Here is a 15296-nt window from a genome sequence, read left to right as displayed (position 1 = left end):
GTGGGCGGGATTCCCGGCTCAAGAAGGGCGGTGACTGGGGCGGCAGGGATGTGGCCCTCCCCGGGCTAACCAGGCAGCCCGGCTGGGCCCGAGAGCCAGCGGGCGGGCGGGCTGCGGACTCTAGCGGGGCCTGCCGGGAAAGGGGCGGGCCGAGCGCACTGGGCCGAGGCGGGGCGAAGTGGGGGTGCTTAGTCCGTTGCGGGGGGCGGGGTCGCGTCTCCGCAGCAACAGGGTGCGGCCGGGTGGGGAACGCGGGAGCGGGGCCAGCTCCCAGGAAAGCTGGTCTGCGAGCGGCCCCTGCCCGTCTCCCAGGTCCCTGCGCGACCCCGCCCTTCCCGAGACCCCAGCCGGGCTGCCGCCCGTGTCCCGGAAGGTGAGTGGGGGAGGGGAGATGGAGCCTGGGGCTGCCGAGAAGCAGGGAGAGAGGGGAAAGGTCTGCAGGCCTCTGGGCGCGGGGGACCTTTATCAAAGGGAGCGGCGAGGGGAAGGGAGGGACCATACGCAGGCGGAGAAGAGGTAGCTGGGGATCTTAAGGATTTTGCAGGGAAAAGCCTTAGCGGACCCATGGGTGCAGAAGGGACGGGCCGTGGCGGATGCAGACTGGGAGGGCCTGACGGGAAAGGGAAAGGATGGGCCCCTGTGGACGCCACAGCGCGCCTTCCCCATCCGCAAAGGCTTTCCCTCCCTCTCCTCCAGCTCCAGCCTGAACCATGTTTTTCACTTGTGGCCCAAATGAGGCCATGGTGGTCTCCGGTAAGTACTGTTGTTCCCTTCCCAGCCAGTGACCCCAGAACCCCTGTGAGTCTGGCCTCTGCCCCTTCTCCCTCTCCCTACCAACTTCCCAACGCCAGACTTCTGCCCCTTGATGGCCACGAACTGCCCAGTTTGATTCCTACCATTCCAAGGCCCAGACTGCTTCCCCTCCAGCTCCCAGATTCTCTCCTGTGGGTTGCTGTCCCCTCACCCCCGCCAGTTCCTCAGTCTTCCACATTCAAGCTCTGCCACCGTTCCTCACTGCCCCACACCTTGCAGGGTTCTGCCGAAGCCCCCCAGTCATGGTGGCTGGAGGGCGTGTCTTTGTCCTGCCCTGCATCCAACAGATCCAGAGGTAGGCAAGAAGGGAACCAGGGAAGGGGGACCTCCGTTTTCTCTTTTTCCTCCTCTTCTTACTGTCTGCCCCTTCTTTTTCCCCTAGGATCTCTCTCAACACACTGACCCTCAATGTCAAGAGTGAAAAGGTTTACACTCGCCATGGGGTCCCCATCTCAGTCACTGGCATTGCCCAGGTGAAGCTTTCAGAGCCTTTTCCCCAAAGTCCACTTCCCCATCACCCTCTCCCAGACATTAAGACATCTTCTGGCCACAGTCTTCTCAACCCTTGCCTGCAGAGAAGTTCCTCTGCTAGTCTCATCTTTTCCAGGCACCCCAAGGCACTTGCCTCCTCCTCCTTTCTTTCCCTGAAATGGAAGAAGCGTTTCTTAGAGGGCTCTCCCTTCTCTCTCTGCTTTTTCTCTGACTTCATGAGACCCCCACCACACCTTTCCTACCCCTACTCTGGCTACAGGTAAAAATCCAGGGGCAGAACAAGGAGATGTTGGCGGCCGCCTGTCAGATGTTCCTGGGGAAGACGGAGGCTGAGATTGCCCACATTGCCCTGGAGACGTTAGAGGGCCACCAGAGGGCCATCATGGCCCACATGACTGTGGAGGTTGGCCTCGGGGCAGGGAACCATCTGGAAGGATGTCAAAATGAGGGGGGCCCAAGGCCCACACTAGTCTGTGAGAGACAGTGGATCCAAGAGCATACATCCCGGCCAGGCAGGGTGGTTCATGCCTGTAATCCCAGCACTTTGGGACGCCAAGGTGGGCAGATCACTTGAGGTCAGGAGTTCGAGACCAGCCCAGCCAACCTGGTGAAACCCCTTCTCTACTACAAATACAAAAATTAGCTGGGTATGGTGGTGGGTGTCTGTAATCCCAGCTACTTGGGAGGCTGAGGCAGGAGAATCACTTGAACCCAGGAGGCAGAGGTTGCAGTGAGCCAAAAAAAAAAAAAACAAAAAACTTACATCCCTTCTCCCCACCATCCTGTTATCACAGGAGATCTATAAGGACAGGCAGAAATTCTCAGAACAGGTTTTCAAAGTGGCCTCCTCAGACCTGGTCAACATGGGCATCAGTGTGGTTAGCTACACTCTGAAGGACATTCACGATGACCAGGTAAAACTAGGCAATTGATCCTTCCCCGCTTCCTTGCTCCCATCTCTTAAGCCCTCCAAAGGACTAATTTCTACATCTCTACCACAGGACTATTTGCACTCTTTGGGGAAGGCTCGAACAGCTCAAGTCCAAAAAGATGCACGGATTGGAGAAGCAGAGGCCAAGAGAGATGCTGGGATCCGGGTGAGAGAGATGGGGGTTGCTTAGTGGGAAAGGGGATAGAAGTGGCACAACTGAGAAGAAGCAGGGGTGCTGGGTGAGCAGGGAAAATACATGAGGCAGAAAGAGAACCTTGGTGGGAAGCAGGCTGTCACCGTGGCCTTTCTCCCCCTGCCCTGACATTTCCTACCTGATCTCTGCTTGGACAGGAAGCTAAAGCCAAGCAGGAAAAGGTGTCTGCTCAGTACCTGAGTGAGATCGAGATGGCCAAGGCACAGAGAGATTACGAACTGAAGAAGGCCGCCTATGACATCGAGGTCAACACCCGCCGAGCACAGGCTGACCTGGCCTATCAGCTTCAGGTCAGAGCCACTGCCAGGCCACTCTCTGCCCCTTCCCCATTCCTCTCAGGCTGTCCATCTCAGGACACCACTACACTATTTCTCATACTTTAACTTTGGTCTTATTCTGGCTCTCCATCTCTGGACCAACTCCCCCATATGAGGAGAGATTTAAAAGACTCAGATGTTACAGCTGAAAAGCTTTAAAGAAAAGGCCAGCCGGGTGTGGTGACTCATGCCTGTAATCCCAGCACTTTGGGAGGCCAAGGCGGGCTGATTGCTTGACCTCAGGAGTTCAAGGCCAGCCTGGGCAACATGGTGAAACCCTGTCTATGCGAAAAATACAAACATTAGCCAGGCATGGCAGCTCGGGCCTGTAGTCACAGCTACTTGGGGTATGAGGCAGGAGGATCGCTTGAGCCAGGATGCGCAGGTTGCAGTGAGTCGAGATCACACCACTGCACTCCAGCCTGGGTGACAGTGAAATCCTGTCCAAAAAAGAGAAAAGAAAAAAAAGGCCACGCGCGGTGGCTCATGCCTGTAATCCCAGCACTTTGGTAGGCCAAGGCAGGTGGATCACAAGGTCAAGAGTTCGAGACTAGCCTGGCCAACATAGTGAAACCCCGTTTCTACTAAAAATACAAAAATTAGCCAGGTATGGTGGCACGCACCTGTAGTCCCAGCTACTCAGGAGGCTGAGGCCGGAGAATTGCTTGAACCCAGGAGACAGAGGTTGCAGTGAGCTGAGACCACGCCATTGCACTCCAGCCTGGGTGACAGAGTGAGACTCCATCTCAAAAAAAGAAAAAAAGAGAAAGCCAAGAAGGGATATGATCAATAAGGCTGGTCATATGTTTGGAGCAGGCTGTGCCCGTGCAAAGGCATCTGACCGAGAAAGTGGATCCAAGCTCAGATCCGGCCCATGCCCCTCTAATCAAGCAGTGCATTCTGACATGGGTCTGCATCTACACAGAGGAATTTCTGATTTGCACAGAGGCATGCTATGGGCTAGCAGCAGCCCTGGTTAATTAAAAAAGGGTATGAAGAAGGAAAACATGGACTTGGACATTGAATCCTGCAAAGTGAGATATGGGCAGCCCTTGATATTGCCAGGAAGTATAGTTGATCTTCATTCTTCATTATTCGTATCTGAGAATTTGCCTATTCACTAAAATGTATTGGTAACCTCAAAAGGTTACCAATAAAGTCGCAGTACTTTCAGGATCTTTTGCAGACACGCACAGTACCCGGGTGAGGTTGATCAAGGAGATGCTCTGCTGCCTTGTTTCAGCTCTCATACCGTAAGCCGTGTTATTTTCACAGTATATTTACTGCCATGTTTTTTGCATTTTTGTGCTTTTTATTGGTGAATTCACTCTTTAAAATGGCCCCCAAGCATCAGTGCTGGAGTGCTGTCTAGTGTCCTTTAGTGCAAGCAGGCTATGATGTGCCTTATGGGAGAAATACATGTGTTAGGTAAGCTTCGTTCATGCATAAGTTATACTGCTGTTAGCTGTGAGTTCAGTGTTAATGAATCAACAATATATTTTACATAAGGTGTCTTTAAACAGAAACACATATAAAGCAAGGCTCTATGTTGATCAGTTGATGAAAATGTTGTGACCAGAGGCTCACAGGAACCTAGCCTGTATTTCTTCTAGGAACAAATTAGGTATTAACTAATTCAGCATTCATGGCTACTTTATAGAACAGAACTACCAAGAACAATGAAAATCAACTGTACTTTGAGACCTTTACCCAAAGGATAGCAATATTATGCATTTTGTTTTTGCCAAGACTTGGTACAGACTGAAAGCATAATGAAGGTACAAAACATCTTTTGTTATTATGTTAAATTCCTGGGTGACTTGACAGGTTGAACATGGCATACAGCTTTGCAACTCAAACTGTGTTCTACCTAGCAGCAGCTGCAGCATCACTGCGAAGCTTGTTAGAAATACAAAATTGCAGGCCCTGGCCCTGACCAGCTGAATCAGAACCTGCATTTTAACAAAATCTCAAGGTGAATTCCTAGGTGATTTGTATGCACATTGGAGTTTGAGTTTGAAAAGGATTACCATAATGGAAACTGCTAGCTTGCAGTGAAGCTATGGATAAGGTTCTTAACCTTCTAAACATGACCTTACTTGTCTGCAGATTAAGGGATTGGACTGGTTGGACTCTTTTCAACTTTTATCAGTTTCTCGTTATGCACCAGGCAGTGTGCTAGGTGTTCAGGAAAGAAGGATTTATTCAACAAATATCTGTTAAGTGCCTTCTATGTGCTAGACATCATTTTGGAGGTGAGGCTATAAATATGGAGGTGAGGCAGAAAAGATTCCTGCCCTTATGCAGCTTACATTATGACACAGGAAACAGCTAGTAAGCAAGTAAATGACCTTCCCAGGCTATAATTCTTGTTTAGGTGCTGTGAAGGAAATAAACAGGGTGATGTGAAAAACTGTGGGAGGGGAGTTAGTATATTAGGTTAGCGGGTGGTGAGAGAAAGTTTCTATGAGGACGTGGTGTTTGAGATCAGACTTGGAGATAAGAAGGAACAATGTACAGTTCTGGGCCAAGAATATTCTAGCCTGTGCTTTTTAAGTAGTCATACTTAAAAAGTGGCGGGCGCGGTGGTTCATGCCTGTAATCCCAACACTTCGAGAGGCTGAGACAGGAAGATCACTTGAGGCCGGGAGTTTGAGACCAGTCTGGCCAACAGTGAAACCCTGTCTCTACCAAAAATACAAAAAATATTAGCCGGGTGTGGTGGTTTGAGCCTGCAGTTCCAGCTACTTGGGAGGCTGAGGCGTGAGAATCGCTTGAATCCAGAAGGCACAGTGAGCCGAGATTGCGCCACTGCACTCCAGCCTGGGCGACAGAGCGAGACTCCTTCTAAGATAGATGGATGGATGGATGGATGGACGGATGGACGGATGACAGACAGTCAGTCAGTCAGTCAGTCAGTCATACGTGGCTTGTGGCTAGGCAGGGGACCAGTAAGTGCAAAGGCTGTGAGGTGGAGTCAGAAAGGAGGTTTCTGATCTGGGGGCGCTGGTGTGCTGTGAGTGAGGAGGAAAGGCAGGCAGGGCCAGATCACAAAGGGTTTGTGTGGTCACGATGGAGACACAGAAGAGAACTGAAAGCACAGTGGAAAGCTATTGGAGAACTTCAAGCAGAAAGGTGCCATGGTCTTATTTATATTTGTATAGGGATCAGTCTGGTTGCCTTGTGGAGAACGGGCAAAGAGAGGAAGCAAGGCCGGGTGCGGTGGTTCACACCTGTAATCCCAACACTTTGGGAGGCCGAGGTGGGCAGATCATGAGGTCAGGAGATCGAGACCATCCTGGCTAACATGGTGAAACCCCGTCTCTACTAAAAATACAAAAAATTAGCTGGGCGTGGTGGCGGGCACCTGTAGTCCCAGCTACTCGGGAGGCTGAGGCAGAAGAATGGCATAAACCCGGGAGGCGGAGCTTGCAGTGAGCCAAGATCACGCCACTGCACTCCAGCCTGGATGACAGAGTGAGACTCTGTCTCAAAAAAAAAAGAAGCAAAAGAAGAGTTGGGTTCTTTTTCAGAGATGATGGATTAAACAAATGTAGCTAATTTTACTCTCTCCTAAAACCTCACTAAAGCCAAAATGATTTTTTTTTTTTTTTTTTTTTTTTTTGAGACGGAGTCTCGCTCTGTCGCCCAGGCTGGAGTGCAGTGGCGCGATCTAAAATGATTTTTTTTAAGGTAAAGATAGAGGCTTATCCAAAGGTAGTGAGTTATCTCAATTGATTGTTCAGTCAGTTACAGATTGAACTCCTTGTTCTACTCTTTACCTACTTCTCACTATTGCACTTGACTAGTCTTTCTTTCTTCCTTTCTTTCCTTCTCTTCTCTTCTTTCTTCTCTCCTCTCCTCCTCTTTGAGACCGGGTCTTACTCGGTCCCCCAGGCTAGAGTGCAGCGGTACAATCTCAGCTCACTACAGCTTCAACTGCCTGGGCTCAAGCAATACTCCCACCTCAGCTTCCTGAGTAGCTTGGTCTACAAGCATATGCCACCACGCCTGGCTAATTTTTGTATGTTTTGTAGAGATGGAATTTCACCATGTTGCCCAGGCTGGTCTCAAACTCCTGGGCTCAAAGGATCCTTCCCACCTCAGCCTCCCAAAGTGCTAGGATTACAGGCGTGAGCCACCATGCCCAGCTGACTAGGCTTTAAAAAAAAAAAAAGATGGAGAAAATAGGAACAGAAACCAGAGCATCATTTTGGAAAGTGGAAGTCAGTGCTAATTGACTAAGCAGGTATGACACAGCTGAGCTTGAAACCTGCAAAAGGGAAAACAATGAAATGATCTGAGGCTCAGGAGCTGGCAGCACCCAGTGCTTCTCCAGCTGTGGTAGACTGGTTAAATAAGAGGAACATGTGAAAAGCACCTTCTCAGAGCCCCTCACTGCCTCTGGGTAATGGTTCCTGCCCTGCTCCAACAGACATCTGGAGGTTTATTATCTTATTTATCTATTTTATTTTATTTTTTTTGAGACAGGGTCTCTCACTCTGTTGTCCAGGCTGGAGTGCAGTGGCGCAGTCTCGGCTCACTGCAACCTCTGCCTCCTGGGTTCAAATGATTCTCGTGCCTCACCCTCCCAAGTAATCCTCAACTGGGATTACAAGTGCCCACCACCACGCCCAGGTAATTTTTGTATTTTTTTTTTTTTAGTAGAGAGGGGTTTCACCATGTCGGCCAGGCTGGTCTCGAACTGCTGGCCTCAAGTGATCCACCCACCTCAGCCTCACAATGTGCTGGGATTACAGGTGTGAGTTACCATACCTGCCATTGGAAGTCTATTATCTGAAGAGAGTAGACTAGAGGATGTGATGGGGGCTGGCCCAGCACAGGTGAGGACCTAGATAGTTTACCAGTAACAGGGGCATGAAATGACTATAACTTTCATGAATGCTAAATACTGAGAGCCAACCCCAACCCCAACCCCCTCAACCCCACTCAGCTCCCAGAACTTCCATCTTCCAAAAAAGAGATCAGAAGACTGCTCTGGGGAACATGACCAATCCAAAAAGAAATAACTTAAAATCCTGAATCAGATGTTTCTCCATACATGGCCTATCCAGATCACCGTAGGGTGAAGCTCAAAGTCAGCAAGCCTCACCCACATACTCAGAGCTTCCTTTCAGTGTTGAGACCTTCTTCCCTCTGAGCAGATGACAAAGGAGTTTGAAACCAGCCTGGCCAACATGGTGAAACCCCGTCTCTACTAAAAACACAAAAATTAGCTGAAATGGTGACTGTAATCCCAGCTACTCAGGAGGCTGAGGCAGGAGAATCACTTGAATCCGGGAGGCAGAGGTTGCAGTGAGCTGAGATCGTGCCATTTCATTCCAGCCTGGGCAACAGAGCAAGCCATCACAGATTTGGGAGCAACCAAGAAAGCCAGGGACAGGGTATGCTTGGTAACCTGGCAAGAGCTGACAAAGGGGAAAAATAAAACCCCACAGAAAGAAGCAGGGAAGTAAGGGAAAGGGACTAATAAGAGTCAAGCAGGGCCAGGGGTGTTGGCTCATGCCTGTAATCCCAGCACTTTGGGAGGCCAAGGTGGGTGGCTCACGAGGTCAGGAGATCGAGACCATCCTGGCTAACACGGTGAAACCCCAACTCTATAAAAATACAAAAAATTAGCCAGGCGTGGTGGTACGTGCCTGCAGTCCCAGCTACTCGGGAGGCTGAGGCAGGAGAATCACTTGAACCTGGGAGGCAGAGGTTGCAGTGAGATGAGATCATGCCACTGCACTCCAGCCTGGCTGACAGAGCGAGACTCCATCTCCAAAAAAAAAAAAAAAAAGTCAAGCACATGCAAATGTGGCATGACTTATTGGGAGCAGAAACATTCTGAGAAAAATTATGTAAAAATGAGGTTTTAGATTGAAATGGTCTACTAAGTGCCCAATGCAATGAATGAAAAATATCTACATTGAAACATAACACTGTGAAACTTAAGAATGCTGAGGACAAAAAATATGAAAGCTTCTAGAGAGAGAGATCTCAAAGAAGCAGGCTTCAAAATGACTTCAGATTCCTTTTTTTTTTTTTTCAGAGACAGGGTCTTGTTCTGTTGTCCAATACAGTGGCATAAACAAGGCTCACTGTAACCTCAACCTCCCAGGCTCAAGTGATTCTCCCACCTCAGCCTCCCCAGTAGTTGGGACCACAGGGGCACACCACCACGCCCAGCTAATTTTTAAATTTTTTTCTAGAGGTGGGACCTTGCCATATTGCACAGGCTGGTCTTGAATTCCTGGGTTCAAGTTATCCTCCCACCTTAGCCTCCCAAAGTGCTGGGATTATAGGCATGAGCCACTGCATCAAGCCCAGCTTTCTTTTTTTTTTTTTTGAGATGGATTTTTGCTCTTGTCACCCAGGCTGGAGTGCAATGGCGTGATCTCAGCTACTGCAACCTCTGCCTCCTGGGTTCAAGCGATTCTCCTACCTCAGCTTCCCAAGTAGCTGGGACTACAGGTATGTGCCACCATTGCTGGCTAATTTTTGTATTTTTAGTAGAGACGGGGTTTCACCACGTTGACCAGGCTGGTCATGAACTCCTGACCTCAGGTGATCTGCCCACCTCAGCCTCCCAAAGTGCTGGGATGACAGGCATGAGCCACCATGACTGGCCCAAGCCCAGATTTCTTAAAAAGCTAGAAAACCATGGAGGAATGCCTTCAGAATTCTGATGGAAAGTTAATCCCAACATAGCAGCCTGCTTTCAGCCTAACTGGTATTAAAATAGAAGGGTAGAGGCCGGGTGCAGTGGCTAACGCCTGTAATCCCAGCACTTTGGGAAGCCGAAGCAGGTGGATCACCTGAGATAAGGAGTTCAAGACCAGCCTGGCCAATGTGGTGGAACCCCATCTCTATTAAAAACACAAAAATTAGCTGAGCGTGGTGGCAGGCACCTATAATCCCAGATACATGGGAGGCTGAGGCAGGAGAATTGCTTGAACCTGGGAGATGGAGATTGCAGTGAGCCAAGACTGCGTCACTGCACTCCAGCCTGGGTGACAAGAGCGAAATTCCATCTCAAAAAAAGGTAGAATAAAAATCTCAGAGAAAGCAAGACCTCAGAAAAAATATTGTCTTTATATTCTTTCTGAGGAAGCTTCTGGAGGTTGAGTTTCACCAAAAGGTGGGCATAGACAGGAAGGAAAAAGAAACAAACAAATGGTTGCCTAAGGGACACAGGAGAGAGGTGATCCTGCACACCGGTGTAGAGGGCAACGAGGCCAGTTTGGAACGGGTTTGAAAATTTAGGGTGAAAGACAGTACAGAGTGCCGTCTCCAGAGCTATGCTTCTCTCTGGAGTGAACAGATGGGCCCGGGGGAAGGTAGAAGGCAGGGGAAGCATCACATGTATTGATGAGACCTACAATGATGATGGTGCATGGCTGAGCCTGAGCAATGGGACAACGAAGGCGTGTGTTCTGGCTGGGTGTGATGGCACATGCCTGTAACCCCAACACTTTGGGAAGCCGAGGCAGGTGGATCACGTGAGCCCAGGAGTTTGAGATCAGCCTGGGCAACATAGAAAACCCTGTCTCTACAAAAAGTACAAAAAATAGCCGGGGGTGCTGGTTCACGCCTGTAGTCCCAGCTACTCTAGAGGGGGAGGCGGGAGGATCATCTGAGCCCAGGCAGGTCAAGGCTGCAGTGAGCCATGATTACGCCATTGAACCTGGGTGACAGAGTAAGATGATGTCTCAAAAAGAAAAAAAAAATGTGTTCCTTGCCTGGCACCTCTCCTCACTAGCATCTTGATAAGAGCCTTCTGATTCCCTCACACTGCAAGGAATAAGAAGATGAAATCTAGGCTGGGTGCGATGGCTCATGCCTGTAATCCCAGCACTTTTGGAAACTGAGGCGGATGGATCACTTGAGATCAGGAGTTTGAGACCAGCCTGGCCAACATGGTGAAACCCCGTCTCTACTAAAAAAAATACAAAAATTAGCCAGACATGGTAGCACATGCCTGTAGTCCCAGCTACTTGAGAGGCTGAGGCAAGAGATTAGCTTGAACCTGGGAGGTGGAGGCTGCACTGAGCTGATCGTGCCACTGCACTCCAGCCTGGGCAATAGAGCGAAACTGCCTCAAAAAGAAAAGAAAAGAAAAGAAATCTGCCTAAATAAGAGGAATTCTATGAATACACACATTCTTGTAGATGTTCAGAGTATCCCTGGAAGGATACACAAGAAGCTGGTCTTGGTGGTTTCTCTGGGAAAGGGACCCAGGTGGTTTGGAGAATGAGGAAGAAGCCTCGTGGTTCACTTTTTTTTCTGTTAAATCTGCACCATGTGCAAAAGACAAAAAAGATCACCTGTCCCCACCCCCACAAAAAATAAGTCAGCTATTGCAGTAGCCTAGGCTAGCACTAAGGTTATCGCAGCAACAGTGGGGGGATTTGAGCAAGACTGGAGATAGCAGAAAGCCAACATGTGCTCAGTGCCCTCAAGGTATTTATACTCTAGAAGGGGGCACAGGTGGGAAAAATAGATTAAACGGGGGCTCATCAGAGAAACACTGGACTCCACTGGACTGGCCAAGCAGACAGGAGGGAACCCACCTTCATGTACCTGCTCCTTTTTTTTTTTTTTTTTTTTTTTGGAGATAGAGTCTTACTCTGTTGCCCAGGGTGGAGTGCAGTGGCCTTCGCCTCCCAGGTCCAAGCAATTCTCCTGCCTCAGCCTCCCGGGTGGCTGGGACTACAGGCGTTCGCCACCACACCTGGCTAATTTTTTGTATTTTAGTAGAGACAGGGTTTCACCATGTTGGCCAGGCTGGTCTCGAGCTCCTGAACTCAGGCAATCCACCCTCCTTGGCCTCCCAAAGCGCTAGGATTACAGGCGTGAGCCACCGCGCCCGGCCACCGGCTCCTATTTTTATATCCCACTCTGGAGCTCTGGTTCCCGGGCACTTGCTCTTCACCGCTGACTCAGAGCGTGAACCTGACTTCACCCTCCTACCCAGGTGGCCAAGACTAAGCAGCAGATTGAGGAGCAGCGGGTGCAGGTGCAGGTGGTGGAGCGGGCCCAGCAGGTGGCAGTGCAGGAGCAGGAGATCGCCCGGCGGGAGAAGGAGCTGGAGGCCCGGGTGCGGAAGCCAGCGGAAGCTGAGCGCTACAAGCTGGAGCGCCTAGCCGAGGCAGAGAAGTAAATGTCCCCTCCCTGAACCTGCCTAGCTCACTTGCCACCTAGGCACCCCAAGATGGAGTGCTGAAGCCTTCACCACCTGGACTCCTATGGATTTCAGGTTTCAGGAGCCTCTGCCTCTGCAGCACTGGGCCTTTCTCCTGGGAGTAAGGGCCGCTGGGCTCCACCCTCCACTTCCCTTCTGTCCACAGGTCCCAACTAATTATGCAGGCGGAGGCAGAAGCCGAGTCTGTGCGGGTGAGTTAAGAGGCAGTTCATGCTGGCTTGTGGAGAGGGTGGGGGTTGCTGCTTGATCGGGGATTTCTTGTTCTTAATGATTTCCGTCAATCTCACAAGCATCCTTAACCCTCAGATGCGTGGGGAAGCTGAGGCCTTTGCCATAGGGGCCCGAGCCCGAGCCGAGGCTGAGCAGATGGCCAAGAAGGCAGAAGCCTTCCAGCTGTACCAAGAGGCTGCTCAGCTGGACATGCTGCTAGAGAAGCTGCCCCAGGTCTGGAGGTCATGTGGGCACCAAGAAAGGAGGAAATAGAACCAGGGACTAAGGGGTGGGGTGTAGTGAGGGGCTTAGGGAGAAACAGGCTAGGGGGACTCTAAATTAGGGGTGGGAATTATTAGTGACCAAAGTGAGGAAGGATGATCAGTGGAACGAGGACCTTAAAACCCAGAGTAAGTTGTTTTATGAAGAATGTGGTCAGATCATGGACACTGAGTGGGTGTCTCTCTCCTGCCAGGTGGCAGAGGAGATCAGTGGTCCCTTGACTTCAGCCAATAAGATCACACTGGTGTCCAGCGGCAGTGGGACCATGGGGGCAGCCAAAGTGACTGGGGAAGTACTGGACATTCTAACTCGCCTGCCAGAGAGTGTGGAAAGACTCACAGGCGTGAGCATCTCCCAGGTGAGGTCTCAGGTTGGAGCTGAGGAGCAGAATTGCTAGGTTCCTGTGTTGTGTGACACAGCATGCCTAGCATTTAACCAGCATCCAGGCCTGGGAGTCATTGATGTTTATTAATCACTTTCTGTGTGCCAGACACAGTGCTAAGCTTCTACATAAATGAGTTGTTTTAAATCAAACTACCATTAGGGTATATAGGATTTTACAAAGTCAAGAAACTCAACATCCAGCATGTTCCTACTCATTCTGCTAGTGCAGCTGGAGTGAAATCCAGGTCGACTGTCTCTGCAACCTGTGCTTGTGGTCACCCCACTAGTATAGGGAACTAGTTGCAGCCTATTGACAGTTAATTAATTCCAGGGCATATCACTGCTTTTCTCAGTGCCCCAGTTAATTCACCTGTAGATCATGGTAGAAGTCAGCAAACAGGCTCTGGAACCACTGTTTTGTTGCGAATCCTAGCTACAATGCCTGCTAGCTGTAATCTTGGACAAGTAATCAACCTCTCTATACCTGTTTCCTCATCTTAAAATTGGGTTAATAATTAGAAACTACCCTGTTGAATTGTTGAGGGGCTCGAGCAAATATTTGCAGTGTTTAGAATAGTGCCTGGTATATAGTAAGCATTATGTGTATGTTAAAGAAATGGGGCCAGGTGCAGTGGCTTACGCCTGTAATCCCAGCACTTTGGGAGGCTGAGGCAGGCAGATCACCTGAGGTTAGGAGTTGGAGACCAGCCTGGCCAACATGGTGAAACACCATCTTTACTAAAAATACAAAAAAAATTAGCCAGGCTTGGTGGTGCATGCCTGTAATCTCAGCTACTCGGGAAGCTGAGGCAGGAGAATTGCTGGAACCCAGGAGGCGAAGGTTGCAGTGAGCTGAGATCACACCACTGCACTCCAGCCTGGGTGACAGAATAAGACTCTATCTAAAAAAAAAAAAAAAAAAGTCCAGGCGCGGTAGCTCATGCCTGTAATCCCAGCACTTTGGGAGGCTGAGGCGGGCGGATCACGAGGTCAGGAGATCGAGACCATCCTGGCTAACACAGTGAAACCCCGTCTCTACTAAAAATACAAAACAGCCGGGCGTGGCGGTGTGTGCCTGTAGTCCCAGCTGCTGGGGAGGCTGAGGCAGGAGAATGGTGTGAACCTGGGAGGCAGAGCTTGCAGTGAGCCGAGATAGCACCACTGCACTCCATCCTAGGCAACAGAGCAAGACTCTGTCTCAAAAAAAAAAAAAGAGAAAGAAATGCATATTCGGGCTGGGTGCTGTGGCTCACGCTTGTAATCCCAGAACTTTGGGAGGCCAGGGTGGACGATCAGCTGAGGTCAGAAGTTTGAGATCACCCTGGCCAACATGGTGATACCCCATCTCTACCAAAAATACAAAAATTAGCTGGGTATGGTGGCGCATACCTGTAATCCCAGCTACTCGGGAGGCTGAGGCAGGAGAATCACTTGAACTCAGGAGGCGGAGGCTGCAGTAAGCCAAGATCGCACCACTGCATTCTAGCCTGGGTGATAGAGTGAGATTCCGTCTCAAAAAAAAAAAAAAAAAAAAAAAGTATGTAAATAAAAGCACTGGATCATACCAATGACCTTCAAGCTGGGTTCCTTGGAGCCTCCTGGAGGCCTGCAGTAGAATATTCAGAGCTAAGGAGAGTGTGCAAACAAGGCTCTGCCCCCTCTGCTCTCTTCAGTGATTTATTGTATGTGGATCCAGATGTCTTTGTTTTGGGAAACAGGATGTGGTAGGGCACCAGAAAGAACCCTGGCTGTGTGTGTTCTGCCTATAGCCCATTCGTCTAAACTGGGGCCCGGGAGAGTAGGGGCCTCAGCCTCCCGAATGTTCCCAAGTGTCATCTACTGTTGTCTTTTTGCCAGGTGAATCACAAGCCTTTGAGAACAGCCTGAGCCTTCAGCCCTCACAGATGCCCAGCCTCATAGCTGAAGTTGCCTGAATGATCCTCCTGTTGCATGTAACCCACTGGCCTCCCTGAGCATGTCCATTGACAGTGAGGTCCCACCCCTCATCTCTCCTTGCCAAATAGTTTGTGCCTTGTCTTGAAGGGGGTTGGTCCCCTTGCCAACCTCACACTGCTATGATTGCCAACTCCAGCGGTCCCATGTCAGCCTTCTGATGATCCCACTCCACCCCACCTCAACTTATTTAACTTCCTAATTAAATCAGACTGTTTGAGCCTGTTGTCTAGAATACTTTCCTGACCAAGACTGAGGGATGGGCTGGAGGTTTTCAACTTTGCTACCCAAATAAATTGCTGTAAGTAAGTACTAATAAAACAGAAGCAATTGGAAATTAATGCTTGGCCTGGCACAGTGGCTGATGCCTGTAATCCCAGCACTTTGGGAGGCCAAGGCAGGCAGATCATCTGAGGTCAGGAGTTCAAGACCAGGCTGGCCAACATGACGAAACCTTGTCTCTACCAAAAATACAAAAATTAGCCAGGCAGG

The 15296-nt window shown here is 49.9% G+C and overlaps 1 protein-coding gene across 4 annotated transcripts; it reads left to right on the top strand.

Annotated features, from left to right (window-relative positions):
- Positions 1-50: 50 nt before the first annotated feature.
- On the top strand, positions 51-15024 carry FLOT1 (flotillin 1). Of its 4 annotated transcripts, XM_009450860.4 has the most exons (13): positions 139-373; positions 697-753; positions 1033-1108; positions 1196-1286; positions 1565-1708; positions 2100-2219; positions 2307-2402; positions 2588-2740; positions 11748-11929; positions 12121-12166; positions 12282-12419; positions 12661-12825; positions 14709-15024. In XM_009450860.4, the coding sequence occupies exons 2-13, from the start codon at positions 711-713 to the stop codon at positions 14736-14738; spliced, it is 1284 nt and encodes a 427-aa protein (XP_009449135.1). In that variant the 5' UTR covers positions 139-373; positions 697-710; the 3' UTR covers positions 14739-15024. The 4 variants fall into 4 exon arrangements, with proteins under 4 accessions (XP_016810207.1, XP_009449135.1, XP_063668070.1 ...); XM_063812000.1 differs by lacking the exon at positions 1196-1286 and having other exon boundaries at positions 152-373; NM_001042381.1 differs by lacking the exon at positions 139-373 and having other exon boundaries at positions 711-753; positions 14709-14738.
- The last annotated feature ends 272 nt before the right edge of the window (positions 15025-15296 follow it).

Source organism: Pan troglodytes, chromosome 5, assembly GCF_028858775.2.
Source record: "Pan troglodytes isolate AG18354 chromosome 5, NHGRI_mPanTro3-v2.0_pri, whole genome shotgun sequence".
Lineage (NCBI taxonomy): Eukaryota > Metazoa > Chordata > Mammalia > Primates > Hominidae > Pan > Pan troglodytes.
The sequence above is the reverse complement of the archived record's forward strand: the minus strand, read 5'-3'. Positions and strand labels throughout refer to the sequence as shown.

Excerpts from the sequence above, each read along its gene's own strand:
- FLOT1 (XM_009450860.4), top strand. The coding sequence starts at position 711 with ATGTTTTTCACTTGTGGCCCAAATGAGGCCATGGTGGTCTCCG. Across the intron at positions 1,709-2,099 it reads TGGCCCACATGACTGTGGAG|GAGATCTATAAGGACAGGCA; the intron begins GTTGGCCTCGGG and ends CTGTTATCACAG. Across the intron at positions 11,930-12,120 it reads CGCCTAGCCGAGGCAGAGAA|GTCCCAACTAATTATGCAGG; the intron begins GTAAATGTCCCC and ends TTCTGTCCACAG.